Raw genomic sequence first — 21,181 nt, forward strand, 5'->3', positions numbered from 1 at the left:
AGCTGGAAGTAGTAAATTTTGTTCTACAATGCCTCTTTAGAAGGCAAAAAAAAGAATGAGAGGGTACTTTTGATATACTTACTGTTCTTATTAATACTCTGTTAGTAGAAGATGGAAGAAGGAAATATGATTTGGCATGCTTCTTTGCTTGCAACAAAGCCTACAGAGCAAACACGGAGTGGTGCGCTGCTCCTGTCGCCTCCACAAGTCTGAGTTGGGCATCTAGACTAATAAAGGACTTATAAGGAAGAAAAAGACTACAGCACCGCAGCACAGTTCGTTAGCACGCATTCTCTATATAATAGAGCAGCACATTTAAATGCCAGGCTGATGAAAGACTGTTTTGTACTTCCTTAGCAAAGACTTGGGGAAAGAGGGAAGAGCAACAGCCTCAGACAGACTGAAATTTGCCATCAGCTCAGCAGCCCAGGTATAGAGCTGATTTTACTGATTGAGTTGGACTGATCAGGAATAGATTTTTGTTTTTCACCTTATCTTCTTGATCTAATACTCCTACCTACACCACCTCCTGTACAGCACCAGCTGAATCTGGGAGCAGGTAGTTTTAATGAATGTACACAAGATCTTATTTGAAGTAATTTTTTTTTAATATTAAAGTCACTGTATTTTAAATCAAAAATTACATGTAATAGACTTCCAGTGTATTTTAATGTGTACTTTGGAGAGGGGAGGCCAGACTGTTGTGTTGAGTGCTTTACCTTCCATTCCACTCAACAGCATCGAGGAATTAACTGTGTGACGGCAGCAGATGCAGGTCACAGCTCATGTGAAAGTTCAATGGTGTCCTGTTCTGAGATGCATTCAAACACCATCCATTTTTTAGAGCTGAACCCTTACAGCGGTGATGTTCTGAACATGAGAGAATTGTCGTCTCCTCCCTTGGTCCCCTCATACATTGAGGTAAGCTTGTTAGAGTAGAAAAGCATGAGTTAGTTAGACCTGTCCTAGAGTTAGCTCCTTTCTGAAGTTCAAAGGCCAGCTCAATAGTCTGTTCCTCCAGTCATTGTTTTTCCTGAAGAAAACATATCTGGTTTGCATCTTCAGTTGCTGTATGGCTGATCAAAGTTTACTCCAGTTACTTTCTGTCCCTTCTGTTATGCATAGTTAAAAGGCAGTCAGTCTCAGTTTATGTGGTTCATCGCTTGACTCTTCCTCTTCAGATGTCTCTTTCGAATTTTGATCATCCACTTAACGCTTAACTTAGCAAAGTCTGCTGCTTTAAACAGAGCCAAAAAGATACCACAAAGAAGAGCAATCATGTTCCAGGGATTTGCTGTGACGATCTGAAAGAGATTAAAGATATTATTCCCCTCATCTGACTCAGCATATATTAGACCTAGTCAGTAACAACTCCATTTTTCAAAGTGAAGGGTTTTGCAGCTGCTTCTTTCTGCCACAGAAGTGGCCTGTCGTGCCTTCTCCACACATCTGCCTCACACCATGGTTTTTCTGATTCCTTCTGTCAGGAAGAAACTACTCTGTACTAGGTGTGAAATTTTTTAGACTATTTCAGGTTGTTGGATTGTTTAAAACTTAAAATTAGCAGTTTAACTGTATCTCTAAAGATTATAGATTTAATTTACCATATTATTTAAAGATTTACAAAAATAAGCAGCTCAAAGCAGCAGCTACTGGAAGGCTTTAACAAGACAGCATTGTAAGGCTAATCCAAGTTTTGACAGTGGTAACTGTTTCTGTAGACCTACAGCAAGTATTTTATGTTTCTGCTTTTAATGACATTTTATTCAAGAGTAGTTAAGTTTCTCTGTAGTTTGCAATTCTCACACCTCTAGGAACAAGGATGACTTCTAGGATCTCAGATGAAGCAAGCAGAGCTGTGCTCAGGCAGCAATGCAGTAGCACACTGCTCTGAGGGTCAGCATGAGCGCAGTGTCTCCAGGTCACCACCTGAACCAGTACAGCCATGACAGCAGGATTATGAAGGACCAACTCTTGACCTGCACCCTCTGCATTTGCACTCCCATTTTGCGCAATACAACAAGTGCATTGTGGATGTTGCTGGTGATTTTGGTTGTCAGGTAGGGCCATTTTAAATGCAAAAATCTTAAACAGGTTGTCTTTGCACACTTTGCAGTTCTGCGTTTTTCTGGGGAGGGCAAATGTACCTGACATCCAGGAAAACAAGATCTAGCTCACGTGCCTGAAGCACATGTACCCACAACACACACCTGCACAGCTTTGAAGTGTTCCAGTAGCTGAGTGGTTTTGTCTGGCACATCATACACCTCTGACTGCAGAATAGGAAATGGGCTCAAGTTGCACCAGGGGAGGTTTAGATTGGATATTAGGAAAAAATTATTCACAGAAAGGATTGTCAGGCATTGGAACAGGCTGCCCAGGGAAGTGGTGGAGTCACCATCCCTGGAGGGGTTTAAAAGGCGTTCAGATGAGGTTCCTAGGGACATGGTTTAATGCTAGAGTTAGGTTATGGCTGGACTTGATGATTCTGAGGGTTTCTTCCAACCAAAATGATTCTATGATTCTATACTGAACTACATTTTTCAAGTGCTTTTTCTGTATTTGATTGCAGTACCAAATTCTCATCAAATAAGGGATAAAAAAAATGCACTAGTTATTTATTTTTATTATTCTGATTTAAGCCTAGATTTCTTACTTGTCACTAAAAAGGCATTAAATCAAAAGCATGCTTATTTAAGCAGAAAGTTCAGACTTGGCCTGAAGCTACACTTTGTTAGAACACAGGAGATGTGCTTTTTCTTAGCTCTGTGCACCTCTAGCTGCAAACAGAATGCTCCAAGCCAAGGAAAAGCATCAAATGGTTTTGACCTCTGCAGAACACAAATTACTGGATATAAGGAAGAGCCTAGACTGAAATTTCAGAAGTAACCTCACTCTTCCTCTGAATTTCTGCTAGGAGTGAGGTAACAGGCTTGCCCACACACACACACACACACAAACCATGAGTATGTACAAGCAGCCAATGATTTGAGAAGGGACTGGTGTTACTCACATCTTGAACAGTCTGTATGAATGGATCTTTCCATTCAAACACCACAAAAAACAGCTGGTCACTTCTTGGTTTAGTTCTCTGGTCAATATAGTTAACCACGCTAGTCTGGAGAGGGAAATAAAAGCATGCAGGTTACTTCCTTCATTGGTGTAATGAGTCGTCTGTACAACAGAAAAGGCTTGTAAGAAGGAGAAAACAGCAGACTCATTCAGAGACTCGGCCTTCCTCTACCTGGAAAATTAGGCTACCAAAATTGGGAAAGGGCAGTTTCTTCCACCTGTCTCATGTGCATATTCTTTTTCTGTTTCTCACTTAGTGAAACACTGCAATACCATTTTTACACTGGTATTCAGGGCCTTTATTCTGTCACATAAGTTTTCCCTTTCAAGGGGGTAAATAACATTTACAGTGTTCATTTACTTGGAGTAAAACATCATTTGGAAAGTCCTCATGAATAAAGAATAAGCTACTTTTATTTACCAGAGAACTTCACAATGGTAGCGGGAAGACTTAAAAAAAATAACCAAAAACCAGTTGTAGGATAAAGCAGAAGATGCTAGCAAGTGCAGAATGAAAACAGAAGGGAAGGAAGCCCAGATGTTAACAAAACCATACTTCCCAATACTGCCCATTAACCAGGTTACCATTTTAAACTAGCAGTGACTGGCAGAGAGCTTCAGCGCAATTCCACCAGTTTAGGGTACCAGCTCGATGTTACAGCCGCATGAAACCATAGTCTTAAGACATCAGGTCTCAGAAGAATGTTTATCTTGTAACACACTCCCAGCCCAGAGGGGAACTACAGGGGTTCGTACACAGGCAGTCACACCAGTTTGTACCACCCCTGAGCCACTAGGAGACAATATAGACCACTCAACAGCCAGGCAGTTACCCAACAGGAAAGCACCCAGAGTTGCAGCTGAAAACGTGATGGAAGAATCACTCCCTTCTCCAGCCCTCAAAGGAGTTATTTACATCATGGTGAGTGCACAGGAGTGTCCTGCTGCTCTTCCTACACTGGTTTAACACTGTACTGGAAGTAATCCAGCAGTACTCTAAGTTCATTTCAGGATTGTGACAGGAACTATAGCTATGAAAACAGACATTGTATTACCTACCCCAAAAACCTAGTTTCTTTACAAATACTTCACGATTTCTATCGGCCATCTCCACACACCCTGCCTGACCTGATTTTAGGCTGCCAACACGAAGAAGCGGGAACTAGAACACTATGTGTGTCCATCCAGAGCACATGGGAGCTTCACCACCTCATGTTTTCTGGTCCAACACCTTTGCTGCAGGCTTACCCCGTACTTCTACAGCTCATTTAATAATTGCAGCATACCATCACTCCAACTACACTCATTCCAGAAAACTGTGCACCAGGAAGCACACAGTACACAAAGCTAAATGAAGGCAGTCAGCAGACTGACTGACTCTGGTAGTTGACCTAATATTTGTATCCACCTTTCTGGTACGCTGTCTCCCACTTTTAGATTTGAAAGGCTAATGGACTTCCTTATGCAATTTGAGAAGACACTGTCAAACAAAGCAAGTACAATTTATGGCTGAGCTATTTCAACTTCTATTGTATTGTTAAGAGGGATCTGCAATCCAAAATTCATATTTGTACTGATTCCTATTTCCTAGGGGTTTTTTTGTTTGTTTGTTTTTCTTTTTTTTTTTTAATCAAACACATTCCAACAAAACCAAATAAACCCAATACAGCATTCATCTACCCAGATGATGAGAATCATAACTGCTGGACTAAATGGATGTTCATGGTCACAAAAAGCTCAGCTTTTTCTGAGTTTCAATCAGCCTTTTGTTTCCACTTCACACCATGTTAGACTTGGGGCACACAAAAGATGACTTTCAAAAGTGCTACACTAGGTAAGTACCAAATGGCAAGTGATACAGGACTCTAAGCAATGTGGGACAGATAGACAACTGCTGTTAGCATATCCATGGCAGCAGCTGACTGATGCATCCTTTCCTCCAAACTAAGGCATAGCTTGGGACTTGCATGGATTTGGGCTTTGCCTCCTCCAGTGGAGCAGCAGGGTACCCACCTCAGTCACAGCTCTGCTCTTCCCATAAGGCCCTAACTGCGAAAATTAAAGATCAGGGAACTGAAGATTCTGCATCATCTTAATCTCCACAAAGTACTCTTTCCAAGTGTACAGTACACTAAGAGACCATGTTGCCTCTGAAACACATACTGTCTGAAAAAGATTTATCTTAAAATTCTTGTTTCTCATCACCAACAAGACTCTTTATCCCCAACCAACACTGGGAGCAAGATGATATAAACTCAAAACACAATTAGTCTCTTGTCCATTAGTGTGAACAGCACAGGAATGAAAGTCAAACTCATTTAATCTCTAGCTAAGTTTGCATCTCCCACCTGTGTATTTTCTAGTTTTAAATGATGCAAGAAGTTACTCCATTTTTATAAAGATACTCAACAGATAAAAATCCCAGTCCCCATCAAAAAGCAGACAGGAGAATGCTACAAAGGATAAAAGGCTTATGTTTACCTCTTCATCCTCATATCAGCCCTTGTGGTAACCTAAACACTACCTCTTTCCAATACCGGCTATTATTTAGACAATTCCTTTGGCAATTGTTCCACATCTTTAACTAAAGGCAGCTGTGTTAGCATTTCTATGTCCGTCTCTTTGGAGCCTTACCTCAGACTACAGCTGTCACAACACGTTCAAGCCCTGGACTTTCTCGCCTCCCCATTAGGGGATGTTTTCCTGAGATGTCTCACCAAGTCCTACTGACAGCCACACACATCAAGACATTTATGCTTTTACAGAACCTCTCCCTGTTAGGAAAGGATGCAGCTGTACAGCCAAAACTGCTCAGTGGCAAGTGGCGTAATAGATGCAAAGAAACAAACAAAACAAACAAAAAAACCCCTCACAGGCCCCAAAAAACTCTTCCTGATGTTTTTCTTTTTTTACCTCTTGTTTGAACTCAACAGTCTCACTACCATCTTCTTCTTTTGTTTTCACCAAGGACATCTTGACCCAAGTTCGAAAGCCTCCGGAAAACTTCCAGCTTGAGTATGAACTTTCACAGTCCTTCATGAATTCTGCTTTTTCGGGACTAAAGGAAAAAGACCATTACATTACTGACTGAGCTCAGAGTGGTACCTGAGCGCTGTAGGCAGGAGAATGTCAGACCTACAGGCACTTCAAAATGCATTTGCAATTCCTTTTATGTTTCAACTGCTAAAATTCAGCATACCTAAAACATTTTGAGTACTTATGTTTTGATTAATGGTACCACTTAGACTCACATGTTCTTAATCGCAGAAGACTCACCTGGTGCCCCACCACCCTAGATTTCTACCTGCCCCCAGGATTGCTCTGCCTTATAGGGGAGCTTGGTTCTGCTCATCTGTCATCTCTGGGACAGAAAGGAGCAGAGCCAGGACTGCAGGAAACAATTCAGCACAATGCTAGAAAGCAAGAGATGGAAGGAACAGCCTAGAGGCAGGGCAGGCTTCTCAGCCCATTGCTGGGATGCAAATAAACTGGTTGCAATGCAGACATACTTAAAATGCTTTGCAATTTACATTCAGTGTATTCCTACTATTGTGGAAACACTGTACCTTTGGTGTAAGGCTCCCACCTTCAATAACATGGCTGTTTTCCCAAATGCAATCACAGATATTTTGTAGCCCCAGAACAGCAGGACTGCTTTGTATCTTTTTTTAATACTGCTACCATAACCCATTTTAAGGCTTCCAATACCTCTCATGCAGCAAGAGGTAATAAGGCAGCTCTAAGGCATATCTGGTCTCCATCCTTTCTCTACCTATTGCACATGACACAATGAATTAACCAGGCTATTTACTTGGAGCTCCTCAGTACTGTGATTTTAGCTACTTCCATGTCATCTCTACGAAATAAGCCTGGCTCTGCAGCTGCTTTTTCAACAAGGTTTCATTTGAAATGAAGGGGTAGACCACTGTGATGAGTCATAAATCATTAAAAGCACAGGCTGTATCTTTGTTTGTTACAGTAGGTGCTTGATTAGTGATCCCACCAGGGTGGCAGTGCACGTCCTTAACCCCCCCAAGGAAGATATAAGCAAAGCATCAGAACAAAACCGATCACCTGACTGCTACTCACCATAAAAACCAATGACACTGGGAGACCTAATGAGACAATGATTTCTTCCCCCTTTGGTATGTGGGTACAGCAGCAACTGATGGGACAGCACGGAAGAGCATGGGGGCTTTGCCACTCAGAGGAACAAATAAAATTAGCACTCTACAGGCCAGTCATATGCGTAATGCCTGACTAAAGCCAGCATCGTAGGAAAGCTTTCCAAACCAACATGGAAAATCGAGGCAGGAAGTTATGACACAGAGCTGAACGTTACAGCCACAACTTAACATGGTAAACAGAGAGCAGTAGTATACTTTGCCTTTGACAGTAATTGTAGCCTTGAAAAAGATTAATAATATCTTAGGAGAAGCTGTGGAGAAGTGATCTGAGAAGGCTTCTCCCTGCATGTGCCCATAATCCAGACCACTGCCAGAGAGGCAGGAAAAATGAAAAGGAGTGGGTGGAATAGGGCGGGGAGAGCAGAGAGGCACAAGATTTCTACAATTCATAGCGATCAGCAAATACAGCATCTTAAAAACCGCACACAGCTAGGTGAACACAAGAGAGGCAAGGGATTTTAAGACGAAGAATAATTTTCCAGGCAGTTCATTTTAATTCCCTCTTTACCCCAAAGACAGACAACATACAAAGGTTGCACATTACTTCATTTTATTTTGTTCTTCTACCTATGATAGTGCCCTTTAGCTGTATGGTAAGATTCCCGGAATACTCTGCAGCAGGCTCTCCCAGGATATTAATGGTACCTCAAGACCATGCAAAAATTCCTCCATCACAGCAGAGAAAAAGAAGTGCAAGAGGCCACTGTCTCACTCAGGTGAGCTACAAAGCCCCGCTCTCCCCACAGCCAGTGCTCTCTGGTGACCAGACGGTGTGGTACCAAAAATCTCAACCCTTCTATGTTGTCATTGATTTCTTTGCACACAGCAATCCAGACCAGAGGCATGAACATGGAGTTCTGTTCAGACCCTAAAATAATCTCTGATCTCTTCAGACTGGTATTCATCATCTCACACGACTGTAAGTTATTTTACATGCTACACTAACAGTAGTTTTGTCAATAATATGTTCAAGAGGATTTTCTTCTTAACCCATGTATTATATTAATGACAGTTTAGGAAAGGAACTTGTATTTTTAACTACACTTTTTTGGTAATTTGCAAGGGTTTCATTATTTTCTTCCTTCCAATTAATATGGTACAGTCTTCAAAAAAAAAAAAGCCAGTGGCACTATCCCTCCAACTCACAGGCCAAAGCAGTGTTCTGTGATGGCCACAACACAACTAGCATGCAGTGCCAGTTTCACGTAGACTGTCGACCCAATTTTAATCCAGGAGCAACAGAGAATCAAACCCCTGACAGAAACAGCTGTATCTTGAGTCCTCACCACTTGCTATGCCTTGAAAAATCCCTTAAAGATACAAGTTCCTAGATGCTATTTTTATTATTGCTGACACCTGCAGCAGCATTCACTGATACAATTATTGCTATTTAAAGCAAAAGTGAGCTGCACATAATCCTGCCTACACAAGAACTGTGGTGTAGATACAGCAGGACTCTTCTCACCAATTTCAAGGGAGTTTGGATTGTGATTTAAGATGATGGAATACCCTGCACATGTATCTTATAGCAGTCTGCCTGCCAAGCCCAACTTAAGCTGTTTACAGCCACGGCAAAAAAACTGTATAGGTAATTATGATATCTCATGAGTTTTAGCATATATCTCAATATCTTTAATAACACCTCACATTGACTGCTGGGCACAGTGCTAATAATATGCTCTCATAACCAGTGAGACACTTTGTCAGGAAAAGTAATTAACAGCAGCCAGTAACTGAAGTTTTTAGAGGCTGCATGGAAGGACAAACCTTGCGTTGTCAATACGCAACAGTTTCTACAGACATCTTTGTCCAGACTTCCCATCAACTAAATTTAGCAACCGCTGATGAACTGGAAATCATTTCTATTTTCTCTTCTGCTGGAAGTTGGACAGAACAAGTATATTCGACAAATGCATGTGGTTTCACATGCACTTCATAGTCAGGAGAAAACAAACCTTCCAGTTGCCCTGAGCCCAGTCCAGTTGATGCCCCAGGACACCAGGACAGCAAGACACAAGGCTGAGCAAGACAAGCCATACAATTTGTACCAAGCCTTGAAGGATGCTATAAAAGAGACACAACTAGCTTCTGGTGCACAACTGCTTCTCTTATTGTATTTCACCTAGACATGCAGATCATTTACTACTGAGTTTAAAGGCCTATATACCTTTGCCAATTTTACCATCATCTGGGTTAGTTCAAAACCAGTTTTAACTCACATTCCTACCACCTGCTGCAAACAGGCAGAAATGATGTGGTCCCAAACAGACACCACTATTTCCTACCTTTTCACTTTGCTGCAAACATAACCCAGGCTCAGCCTTTGCTCTCTGGTGCCTTCCAACAGCGAGACAAGGCATGACATTCCCCCATTGCTTCGGGGATCGATTCTGCCACCTAACCAGTTTGACCTGGCAAACTGGAGGCAAGAGGTTGCAATCCAGGTTTCTCCAAGGCAGCCTACAGATGGTTCTTACTTGTTCACCTACACTGGCACAAACATAGCCTTGAAGCTAGAACCTTTGTGATAATGTTTATTGCTGCTTTGCACTTCTAACCTGCCTTTGCACAACATGTGGCACAAGCATTTGGGCCAGCAGCATGCAGACATGCAGCTTGATTGCAGAAGTACTTAAGCAGGACATATATGCTTTAATTTGGGAAGAAACAGCTCTTTAAAATGGCTTATCTGCAAATTGGTACACTAAGCACAGAAATGTGGCTTCCAAGACTGGAGTATGCTCAGACCAAGCTGCGTCTTGGCAAGTTGGCTCATTCTGCAAAGAGGCAGGAACCAGATGCAACACAACTGTGCCTTCTGCTCTGTGTTTCACCAGAGTTGGTCTCGGACAGTGCTCATGTCTTGCAGTATAGACACAGCTGTGCACCTTGCTGGTATCGATCCCACTGTACGTACCACTAACTGCAGCACAAGCCACAAAAACTGTGAAAAATCAACACAGAAGGAACAAGTAGCACCCTCTACAACAATACTCTTAACTGGTATTTTCTCAGCCTGAAATGTCAATGCCTAATATACCTAAAACATTAGGATTTTATGAGGTTCAGTTACAGAAAGTACTTAATTACTTCAGTTCTCCTTCACTGAAGTAGAAATACTTTTGTAAAGAGCGAATTCAGATAATTGGTCTTTGCCCACACAGAGATACTGAGACTGAACACTTCCAGTCTTGGCTCCATCTGACAAGCACCAGTATGATCATGTCCAAGCCCCCACAAATGCTTTGTTATGATAAAATCTGTTATTTCTCTTCCGCTCCCTCAACTAATTTTGTTCTGCATATGGCCTTCCTCCCCTGTGCCTTTTTTCACTGAGCATGTGACTGTTACCAAATTAAGGCTAAGTCTCACTGTGACTAATATATCTTGTCTAGCTTTTCATCTGGACCACAGAGAGAAGAACAGAACTCGAATTTAAATAAAACAAAAATCAAACAGTATGGAATTCATTCTCACAAGGTGGAAAAAAGGGTAAGGCATTCAAGAAAGTTCAAGGCAGGATTAATTCCACTCCTTGTTAAAACTGGAAGAAGGGTGATCAATAATTCCAATGGCACTGATGTCAAACCAATATGGAGCAATTCTGAAAACCCCATCTATGAAATTACATCATTCTGCAGAATCTTACATAAAGCTAGTAGTACAAAGCCGTACAGCTAATCTTTCAACAAAATCACAACAAATCAATCTAGGGATCTGATCTTCACAGTAACTGCTTTAAAAAAAAAAGTAAAAGCTTCAGAAACATTAGTGTTCTCAGTGCACTTCCTGAGCTCACTTTGCAGGATAGCACACTTCCTGATCAGCCACAGCCCACAACAGCAGTGAGCCAGCACAAGCTTCAAACTTACAGCAAATGCAGCAACAAATGGCTGAAGCATAGCTGAAGGGCAGTTTTGTCACTGAAAAAGCCCTCACTTCACTGTCTAAAAAGTAATATTAGTAACCCAAGACATGAAAGAGTACCAGTGTAACCCAAACATGGAAGAAAAAAAAAAAAGCCTGTCTGATTTTCACTTTAAAACCCTGTATTGTTGTAACAAGTTCAATGCAATTACAGGCTCATCCATTTCCATACCTGTTGATGAACTCCTGGAAAGAAGAAAACAGGAGGTAGTCGATTGCGCTAAAATCTTGGTCTGTTCCATTTAAATGAAACTGCAAAAACACCAGTTCCTTTTTCTTCACATCACGAGGGCCTTGAACAACCAAAGCATACTTCTGTAAGCAAACAGAGAGGTGGTGAGAGCAGCAAAGGAGCAGTCCTCATTTTCTGTTCTTTAATTTGCCACCTGGCACTAATACTCTATAGAAATCTAATACACACCAAGATTTTTTGGCCACAACAAAGTATACATCTATTAAAATACCTAACAAGAATGCCAACTGAATCCCTCCTTTTAGCTTAAAAATGAAGTCCTTATATCAAGATTTTGTGGTTTTCTAAGAAATCTGCTTTCATATGTGCAATTACCAGTCAAGGCCCTGCAACCTGCATTCTGGACAATCAAAACTGTTTTGAGCATTAAAGTCTGAAACATTTCAGCTCTTGACATTAAATAAGTTGATGTGGAAAACATCAGGCTTCTCTTTGAGAAAGAGGAACAGATTCACAGCCCACAGTACCTCAAGTTAAGCTGCTTAAAGAAAACACAGAAATAAAATAAAAATGTTAGCAGGTAGAATACAACTTAAAGTAGTGCAGGCATGATACAGAACAGCAAGCTGCTGCTTGCAGAGGGACTTGGCCAATTTGAACAGGGCTCTGAGTGGTTCAGACGTCTCTGCCTCAGTGCCTCTCCATTCCACTGCAGGACTAGAGCCTATGGGATCAATACGCTTCTAAATAAATCTACCATGCAGCATAAAATGTAGGTTCTTAGTCTGTTAAAACATGCAAAAAGAGCATATTAGTGGCAGAAATTAAATTAGACTTGCACCTAGAATACTACTTTCAAATATACTAAGGAGCTGCTTCCCAGAAAGAAATGTTGACTAGACAAAAGGCAAAGCATTAAGAAAAAAAAGCTGACCAAAACTGGTACCTAGATAGTTTGTTAATGTTTAGTTTCCTTAAAAACAACCTGATCAATCACTTCAGATACATATGGCCATATTCAATACTTTATATTTTGAACATTTGTTTACACAGAAGCTAGATTTCCTTTATTTTTAATGGCAATTTAAGACAGACTATCACACAATGTACTCATCTTTTTGGCTCACGGTATATCAGTGTAATTAAATGCCTGGTGCCCAGTTAAGATTTTTCCAAGGGTGACAAAAATAATATGTAACTCCTAGCAAACATAGCAAAAGAGATAAGCTATCCTGCTTTAATGGAGTTAGTGCTACTGCTTTCAGTCAAAGCTAGATTTACTATATCAAGGAGTACGCTTGCCAGTTCATTTAGGAGAGGAATGAAGTTTCATTGTGAAAAATGACTTATTTTGTCCCATTCAGGTTTTCCTGCCACACACACCCACATGACAGCTGGTCTTCCATAACACACACACAAACACACACTGACTAGGGTCTTTTACACTTCTGAAAACAACAGGATAGATGGCTTGAAAAAAAACTAGAAGCAAGAATTTTTTGCAGCACTAAGTACATATTTTTACTTTCAAATACCATTACCAGCAGAAAAACTCCACTGAATAAGCTTTGTTCTTTTATGTTATTATTACCATAGTTTGATTAGTAAAAGGATCCGTGTAGTTGATTCTCTGAGTGGTGCATTCGATGTCTCCTGGCTGACCTGGATTTATCAGAGGTGGAATGTGATCATAATAATGATGCTTGCAGCTAAGCAGCTGAGCCTTGCCTGGGTAAAAGGCAATACCTGTTTGGGGAGAAAAAACACTGAAGAGCGCTGATTTCTTTCCCAAGTACCTAGATTTTAATTCTGGGATTTAATCCCACAGATATTGAGACATCCTCAAGATCCAGCAAAACAATCATATCGAATCACATGCTTCAGCATTTTTCTGGAGCAGGACAAAAGTGCCACCTGCATCAGGACAGAACCCCCGCCAGTGCACTGAAAAAAATCAGGGTTCATATTCTGTTACAACAACCGAAGGTTCACAGAAGCTCCAAAGTTTCCCATGTCTTCCCACAAGCCAGCAGCTAACATAACACAGTCTCTCTTACCCCAGATTAAATGAATGTGTGAAGTTACGAGGCTACTGAAGTCAAATAGGACATGTAGTGCTTCACCATGTACATGTTTTCATGTTTAACATGTCAAATTTTAATTGGAAGTAATGTATGTACTATGCATGACAGATTAAAGATCACTGACTGATCTAATAAAAGTAAAAAAGATACTTTTTGGAACATCTAGGATTGTCTGTTCACTGAATATGATGTCATGATAAAAAGCCATCAAACAAGTACTAACTGTTACCGTCCCTTATTACTTATATCACTGGGTAGGTAGGCTACTACTTCACCTATATGGAAATTCACATATAAAATAAACCTACTGTTTCAGACCAACAGCATGCATTAGAAGAACCTCAGTCACCTCAGCAGTAGAAGGCTAGCAAAATACAGGGCCCAAAAATCCTGTTATACCACACATGCCACATTCAGTATTGGAAACAAGCTTGCTTGAAGATAATCTAGACCAACTACCAAAAAAAAAAAGTATGATTCATTAGATATTATTAACTCTCACTACTGACATGACTTGTCCATTAAAATTCGAAACGTCAAAGCAGCCAGCATGTTTCAGTCTAAACAGGCTTTATCCCTTTCTTCAGTGCTCCATGCCTGCAACTTGCCATCTCAACACCTTAACAGAGCAATGAAGTAAAGGGCTACGTTAGTTCAGGTTCTCTGGTCCTTCAAGGATGTCCACCAATACTTCTGGATTTACATGTATGTTGCTCTGCTTCTTTAAATGACATTTTCTTCCTCTTGCTGTATGAAAAGTTCACAAAAAGTTTTTTTTTTTAAAAAAAAAGTAAAATAAAAGAGGGAAAAGCCTTCTCTTATAGGCAGATCCATATGGTCCAAACACAAGGACCTACTTACAGAGCTGAGCCTAACTGACCACAGAGAAAAACAACTACAGGAGTATGGCACCAACTTGAAACATTGACCTTTCAGCCACAATTACCAGAGCGGGTATTTGCAAAATGTGGTAACACTTCAAACAAAAGTGTTATTTTTAAACTGGAAACTGACTTATGACTGTTTGAGCTGCGTTTCCACCACAGCTCTATATATGAATGGTTACTGGATAATTAAAAAAATAATAATAACAAGAGAACTCACTATTCAAACACGCTTCTATGGCGTAATCCCTCCTGCAAACTGAAACACATTTTTCTGATGCCACACTGTGTTTTTATGCCAACATTGTTCCCTGCAGTCACATCACATTTTCACTGCCTACTGATGTAATACTAAGTTGTAAACAATGCAGAACAGCAGCAGAAAGTGGCATTGTGGTTATTTTGGGATAGGTTTGAGAAATTCACCTTCTTCAGGGTCAACAGCATCTCACTGTCCAGTGCAGCACTGAGGTCCTGATAAACATCTACCCTGCTCAATACACTTTTGGGACTATTTCCATAAGGAATTACCTTCTTTCCCTAAAAGAGGACTCATTTTAGAGTCTGAAAACACTTATCTATCAAATGTTCCATAATGCTCCATAGCTACTGTCATTCATGTTATTGGCGTGAAAGCTCCCAAACTCTGCCATATAATATTAACATTTCCGTGCAAACTCAATACAACATTGATTAAAAAAAGGGGAAGTAAAAGACCTGGGTCAAAGCATCACATGCACTCTGGACCCTGGAGAATCAACATCAAAAATGTGAAATAAGATAAGTGTGAACAACAACTTAACCCATTTTGTTTGCTACCACTCTTACCAGGTGCATCGTACAAGGACACTTCCTTGTAAGAGACAGACATCACTGGGTGCTTGAGCTTCTCCCTGAAGTCACTTATGGTTTGGTAGACAAGGAACACAGCTACAGCCATGAGCAGCAGATAAATAAACAGGAGAATTACTGAAAAAACATTCTTTAGGCAGGTCTTGCTGAAACGCAAAGAAGGGGCAGTGGTACCCAGTTCACTATCTGGAACCAAACAGAATATGGATTAGGACTGTAAAATGCAGATAGCTGGACAGAATTTATGTAGCATTTATTCAAAGAGGAAAGTAAGCCTCAAACTCAGCTAGATTAAAAAAAGACAAACCAACAAAACACAACTACTGCTGGTTTTGATTATCAGTCAGACAGATGCTTCCTTCTCAAGCATGAGGCACAATCATCCAAAGATTGTGCCTCTTTTTCACATGTTGCATTTGTCACTCTGCTTAAGGACATGGCAGGCAGGAAACAAGTTTATTCTCAAGGACAACTAGGAAACAAAGGTCGAAGTTCATATGAAAAAACGTCTGTCGATGTTCCATCTTTCCTCCTGCAAAAAGCAACTCCTTTCCCCCGCTCCCAGTCTGTGGTCATGCTTACGCATCAGCAGAGAGATTTAATATATTCTAATGCTCTCACACAGGTACCTGCATTGCATCTCCACCATGGCAGAAGTCACTAGATATTTGTCACCCTCTTATTTTTGGACTCCAGTTCATAACTCCTTGTGCACACTACATAAAGTCTCACAAAAGGATTCTTCCAATTACATCCAGAAAAAGACTGACTCAATTCTCTCACAGTCTCCTTGCCTTCAAAGCGTATTTTCTGAAAATCTTCACACTGGTCTCACTTGTTCATAGACACTGCTTTCCCCATACTCCTTGCATTTCCATTTCTTTTAGCAATACTTGTAAGGGAAAAGTTCATGTATTCTTGAGTTACATGTCACGTTTTGATTGTGAGCGATATACAGCTGAACATGCAAAAGGAGCGTTAAAAGCCAACACAGGAAAGGAGATAAATAGGCATATTTTGCATGGACTCTTTTGTGTGGTGTAATTTAACGAGTCAGGCCCTTTCAGGCCATGCCACACTCTGCCCTTCAACTATAATACCATGGTTTGGTGTTTGTTCCTTACTACAGCCAACACTAGCCTTTTAGTAAATCCTGCTGAACACATAACCTCTTAAGAAGGTCCATGGTTACACACATGTTCCCAAGTTACATGCCAGGAGATGGCAGCCAAGGAAATTAAACAGCTGCAAAACCTTTAGGAGATTGTCATTTCAGGTTGGCTTACCTTAACACCTGCATCTGAGCTGCAACAAGCCCATTTAATACTGCCCTGCACCCTCCAAAAGCAAGTCCAACCCAAAACCTGTTTAAAAGCACATCTATTCAATATTGGACCTTGCTCATGTAAAACTGACACAGATTTTGCCTGCAATCTACTGCCATCACAGACACGGCAACTCAGGTAAGATACAGAAGAAAGGAAGATGACATACTAAGCTATCTCAGAACCAGATATGCTGAATCTTCTTTGACTGAGCACCTTTCATGAGAAAGAAATGTTCTCAATCCTTGGAAAAAACTCCTTGGCTTTCCATCAGCACTTATTCCCCAAAATAAGTAATTCACTGGTTTGTTTCCTTTCAGAAATACAATTTAAAAAACCAAACAAACTCAACCACACGTGGAAGCAGCGTATTGGGTACTTAAAGCTGGTAACTTCTGTGTCAATAGTTCTCACCTGGTAAAATAACAGAGCTGGTATCTTCATGAACTTCCATCTCTCCTCCTCTCTCATCTGCTGGGTTTTCAGATGCTCGCTCCACATCTTCACTCAGCTGTGTAGTTAAAACAGTGGTTCAATTTCCAAACATGCTCTCAACTTGCAATTGCTGGAATTTCTATGGTACAAATAAAAGAGGCTCCAACTAACCAAACACACAAAAATATGCCCCCAGTCCAAGAGCACCCAACATCTGTTCCATTTGTTCACAAGGCAAGAGCCACATTTACGTAGACCAACAGCCAAAATTAAGAGAATGATGGCACATTAAATTTAACCTTCTTCCACCCTGCTGTTTCAACAATAACATCACCTTTTCTTTCAAGATCAAAGTAATTGTTTCCCTGGCAGCTTCAGCTCACTTTAAACCCCAAATTAGGACAATGCCCTCTGAAATCAGCAGGAACTTCATTCTGTCACTCAGGAATGTATTTTTAGGTATAAACAAACCACAGCACACACCAGCAAACAGAGCCTTAGCACTTCTTAACAAAGAGGTGCAAAAGGGGCAAGTTGCATTTTGACAGGTATTAGGGCAAGCAGCTCAAATGCAGTCTCAGCCACATAGGTAGGTGGGTCATTACAACAGCCAAACATCCCTACATTTCTGGTGCTTATTTGAGCTCACTGTACATATTATTATATATTAGTGGTTATGCAACTAATTAGTCTTCCAGTGTTTCTAAAACAGCAACAGAGACCAGATGTTTTCTTGGTTTTGTATTCAGAGCTCTGGGCCCAAACCGCCAAGACGGTTCCGTCAAAGTCAGAAGGTTGTCAGATCAGATAGGCATCACATGAGACCACGAAGCATTAGACTTTTTGTATCTATATAAAGTACCTCCTGTACATTTTCCAAATTTCTTTCATGGTAGGGACTGACATGCAAATTACAGCAAAGCAAACCAGAGCAAAAGCTTGCAGCATATAATGTGTTACACAGTAACTGTTCAAGCTAAACACTCAGCATCACCTACCTAATTAGGTATGAAAGATTACCTTTGTCCTGATCTCAAGAAAAATGAGGGCACAGTTAATATAGCAGCCACACTGAATGCTACTGAACTTTACACCCCCAACTTACTCAACAGTAATACGCATGTATCCATAAGGAAGTGCTTTTATTTCACGCAACTTTAATTCTGCATTGAAATCATCACTATACCATTAACAAATCATCATTTGCACTTATTAGGAAAGAGTCCATTCACTTTACGTCTTCAAAGCCTGACGTAAAGTCCCCATCACCTCCTGCCATATTTCTGTATTCACTTCCACCACACAAAGCAAGTTGAAAGCAGTTACCCAGTTGTTTTTAAATGCTTTCCATATATATAAAGCATGATTTCCCGTGGTGTGAGGTATGGAGGTAACTAATTGGCTAATCTCGGCTCATTTGCAGGGGGGCTTAGCAGGGTCCAACTAAAGATAATTTTTTTCAATTAAAATAAATGAAAATTAATACTCTGATCCTTTTTGCAGAACCACACCAGCTCTTTGTTTACCTGATCCAAAAAAGCTGTTCTGACACATGAGTATTCACTGAACCTCTTGTACTGGTTAAGCTGAATCAGCTAAGAAACCAGTTCCAATTGGACTAATGCAAATTCCTTATACTGGAGCTGATCCAAAAAGTTTAACATAAGTTACAGAGTCACTGCAGTTTCCCATCTGACTCCCACACCTATCTGGTTCAGCCACAGTTCCCCAGGTACAGGCACCCCATCAACTGAGGTTACACAGAGGGAAAGCAAATTCTAGTCCTGATAGCAAGGAGATTCCAACACAAGTTTAAGCAAGAACACAACATGCAACAAAAAGCAGGAGTGCTAACGTGGCCTCAGGTGCAGCAAGTTGAGCTGATGTGCAAGATACCCCCTAAAACCAACTTATTTCACTGAAAATACCAAACACCTGACTTGACAAGAGGTGAAGTTTCATAAACCCACTGAGGCCACCAAAAGCCCAGCACTGTTCATGGCTCAGCCACTGCATTCTCAGTGTACAACACTCAGCACAATGACTCTACAAGGCACAGCAGCACAGATCTGCAAATTCAATGACTCACAGGTGTATTAAGCAGCAGTTTCCTAACAACTGAGAAGCCAGCACAGCATTACTGCAGGACAGCTAATTCTGCTTTCTCCGTGCTTTACAGAATCCCCAAACCAAGGCAATTGACAACAGTGAACCTGGAATATGCCAACTGTATATACGCTCATGGGCCAGCTCTTCCTACACCTTAATTTTGATAAAGTGGTGAAGCGTGGTGTGAATGCAGAATAAGCACAAACTTGCAGGGCAGTTAAACATGCAAAAGGATACAGAGATAGGACAGGATGTCAAGAGCAGGAAGAGCATGAAACAGACCTTTGCTCAGCATTCCTCTGGGCTCAGCATGTACAGCTGAGTGAGAAACAACTGCAGGAGCCTGCTCATGACCCCGCAAGTTCCTTTTCAGTCCTGTACACAGAAAAGCACTGGACAAATGGAAGCTCAGAAAAGGCAGCTACAGACACTTCAGCATCCCTGCTAGGAGCAGGAGTATCACAGACTGACCCAGGTGCTGGAGAAGGGAAGGAACGGCAGCTGCTGCACCTACACACCATCTAGACTTGCACAAACAGAGTCTGGGACAATCTCAAATACATGCAGCAGTGTCAGTGGTGGCTGATACACAAGGCAGAAATGTAACATGCACAGTCCAGGCCACACTTCAGGTATCAATGCAACTTCATTAAGTCTCTCAAGTACCTCCACTAAATACAAGCTCTTACAGGAGTTCATTTCATCCTGATAATCATGGGATAAAACCTTCCTACTGGATAAAATCCTCTTAAATAAAGGGAGAACTTGTCCATACAGGCTTTTTCTGGTCCACTGATTCTTCACCTTCCAATGCCTTCTATCCTAAAAAGAAACCAGAAGCTGAAACTAAACAGACAATACTAAACTAAATCAGAATGTATTAAAACAGAGCCCTAAACTACCCATCAAATGCAGAGGAAGGCAAACATCTGCACTCCTTTCACTGGCAAGATGCAAACAGAAGCGACCTGCAGCGAGTCTCCACCACTGCCGAGCTTGGCACAAACAGCTTCTGTCTCTAGTACGAGAGACAGGAATGAGCAAGGAATTGCGGCTGTCGAAGCCCGCACACCGATATGCAAACCAAGCGCCGCCTCGGGCTCCGGGCCGGGCGAGAACGGGGCCTCCGGTTTCCGATGTCAGTGCGCCGGTACCGCAGCCGCTTGTCGCGAACGAGCTCACCGGCCAGCTGTGCCCAGTTCATACGCTTAAAAATACTGCTGCCAGCTACATTTAAAGGTAAAACCTGAAATTAAGCGCACCCGAAACACCCGTTTCGTTCTGCCGAGCGCAGCTACAACCAGACAGCGCGGTTACCGGCGGTGCGGGCAGCACCGGGAGGCACCGACGGCCTCACGGCCAGACCCAGGGGGCTCGGCCGCGCTGCAGCCGATGCCGACGGGCCCGCAGGACCGCTCCGCCAGCGCTGCCGAGCCGCAGAGCCACACACCGGAGCCGAGCTGCGCTCACGGCAGCAGCGCTGAGGGTACCCCCTCGGCAAGCCCCGGCACCGGCAGCGCCGCCCGGGGGGCTGCCCCGGTCCCTCCCAGGGAGCTAGGGCCCGCCGCCCACCAGCCCAGCCCCATCCTTCCCTCCCGTACCTCCTGGTAGGATGCGGACACCTCTGGTCTCAGCATGGCATCGAGCGGTGCAGCGGGGAGCGGGGGCCGGCCCAGCGGCTGAGCCAAGCCGCCCTGCCCGGCCACAGCCACGCAGGCGCCGGGACCCCCCGGCCGCCTCCCGCCCCAGCCCCGCCACAGCGGCGCGGGGGCTGCTGGGAGGCGCAGTCCGGCGCGAGCCGCTGTAACGGCCGCCGGGCGGCCGTTGGTGCCGGGCTGTGGGGAGGGCCGCGCGGCTGAGGCGGGCGCGGAGCCCTCGGCGGGTAGCGAGCACCGGCAGCCGCCCCGGGGAGAACCGCCCTCGCTTTCCGCGTCCCAGCTGGAGGGGACGGAGCTTTCAGACTCACCAGATGCTACAAGGCGTGCCGCGCCATCGAGGAGTCCGGTCTCGTGTCAGCTTCCAGAGCTCGCTTGGCGATTTCTGCCCAGCTGTCTTGCTCCAGGCAGCATAAAGCCGTCCCATGCTGCACGGTTGCCCGTTGCATGTGTAAACG

General features: G+C 42.5%; 1 protein-coding gene across 7 annotated transcripts; it reads right to left on the minus strand.

The window, feature by feature from the left end:
- Positions 1–935: 935 nt before the first annotated feature.
- On the minus strand, positions 936–21,168 carry PACC1 (proton activated chloride channel 1). Of its 7 annotated transcripts, none has more exons than XM_080341150.1 (8): positions 21,035–21,168; positions 16,939–17,089; positions 15,176–15,385; positions 12,971–13,125; positions 11,359–11,501; positions 5,986–6,130; positions 3,014–3,118; positions 936–1,304 (listed from the first exon to the last, which is right to left on the minus strand). In XM_080341150.1, the coding sequence occupies exons 2-8, from the start codon at positions 16,976–16,978 to the stop codon at positions 1,143–1,145; spliced, it is 960 nt and encodes a 319-aa protein (XP_080197276.1). In that variant the 5' UTR covers positions 16,979–17,089; positions 21,035–21,168; the 3' UTR covers positions 936–1,142. The 7 variants fall into 7 exon arrangements, with proteins under 7 accessions (XP_080197276.1, XP_080197275.1, XP_080197277.1 ...); XM_080341149.1 differs by having other exon boundaries at positions 16,939–17,098; XM_080341151.1 differs by lacking the exon at positions 21,035–21,168 and adding an exon at positions 20,670–20,939 and having other exon boundaries at positions 15,176–15,277; positions 16,939–17,035.
- Between the last annotated feature and the right edge of the window lie 13 nt (positions 21,169–21,181).

This window comes from Nesoenas mayeri, assembly GCF_963082525.1.
Source record: "Nesoenas mayeri genome assembly, chromosome: 3".
In the NCBI taxonomy this organism is placed as follows: Eukaryota; Metazoa; Chordata; class Aves; order Columbiformes; family Columbidae; genus Nesoenas; species Nesoenas mayeri.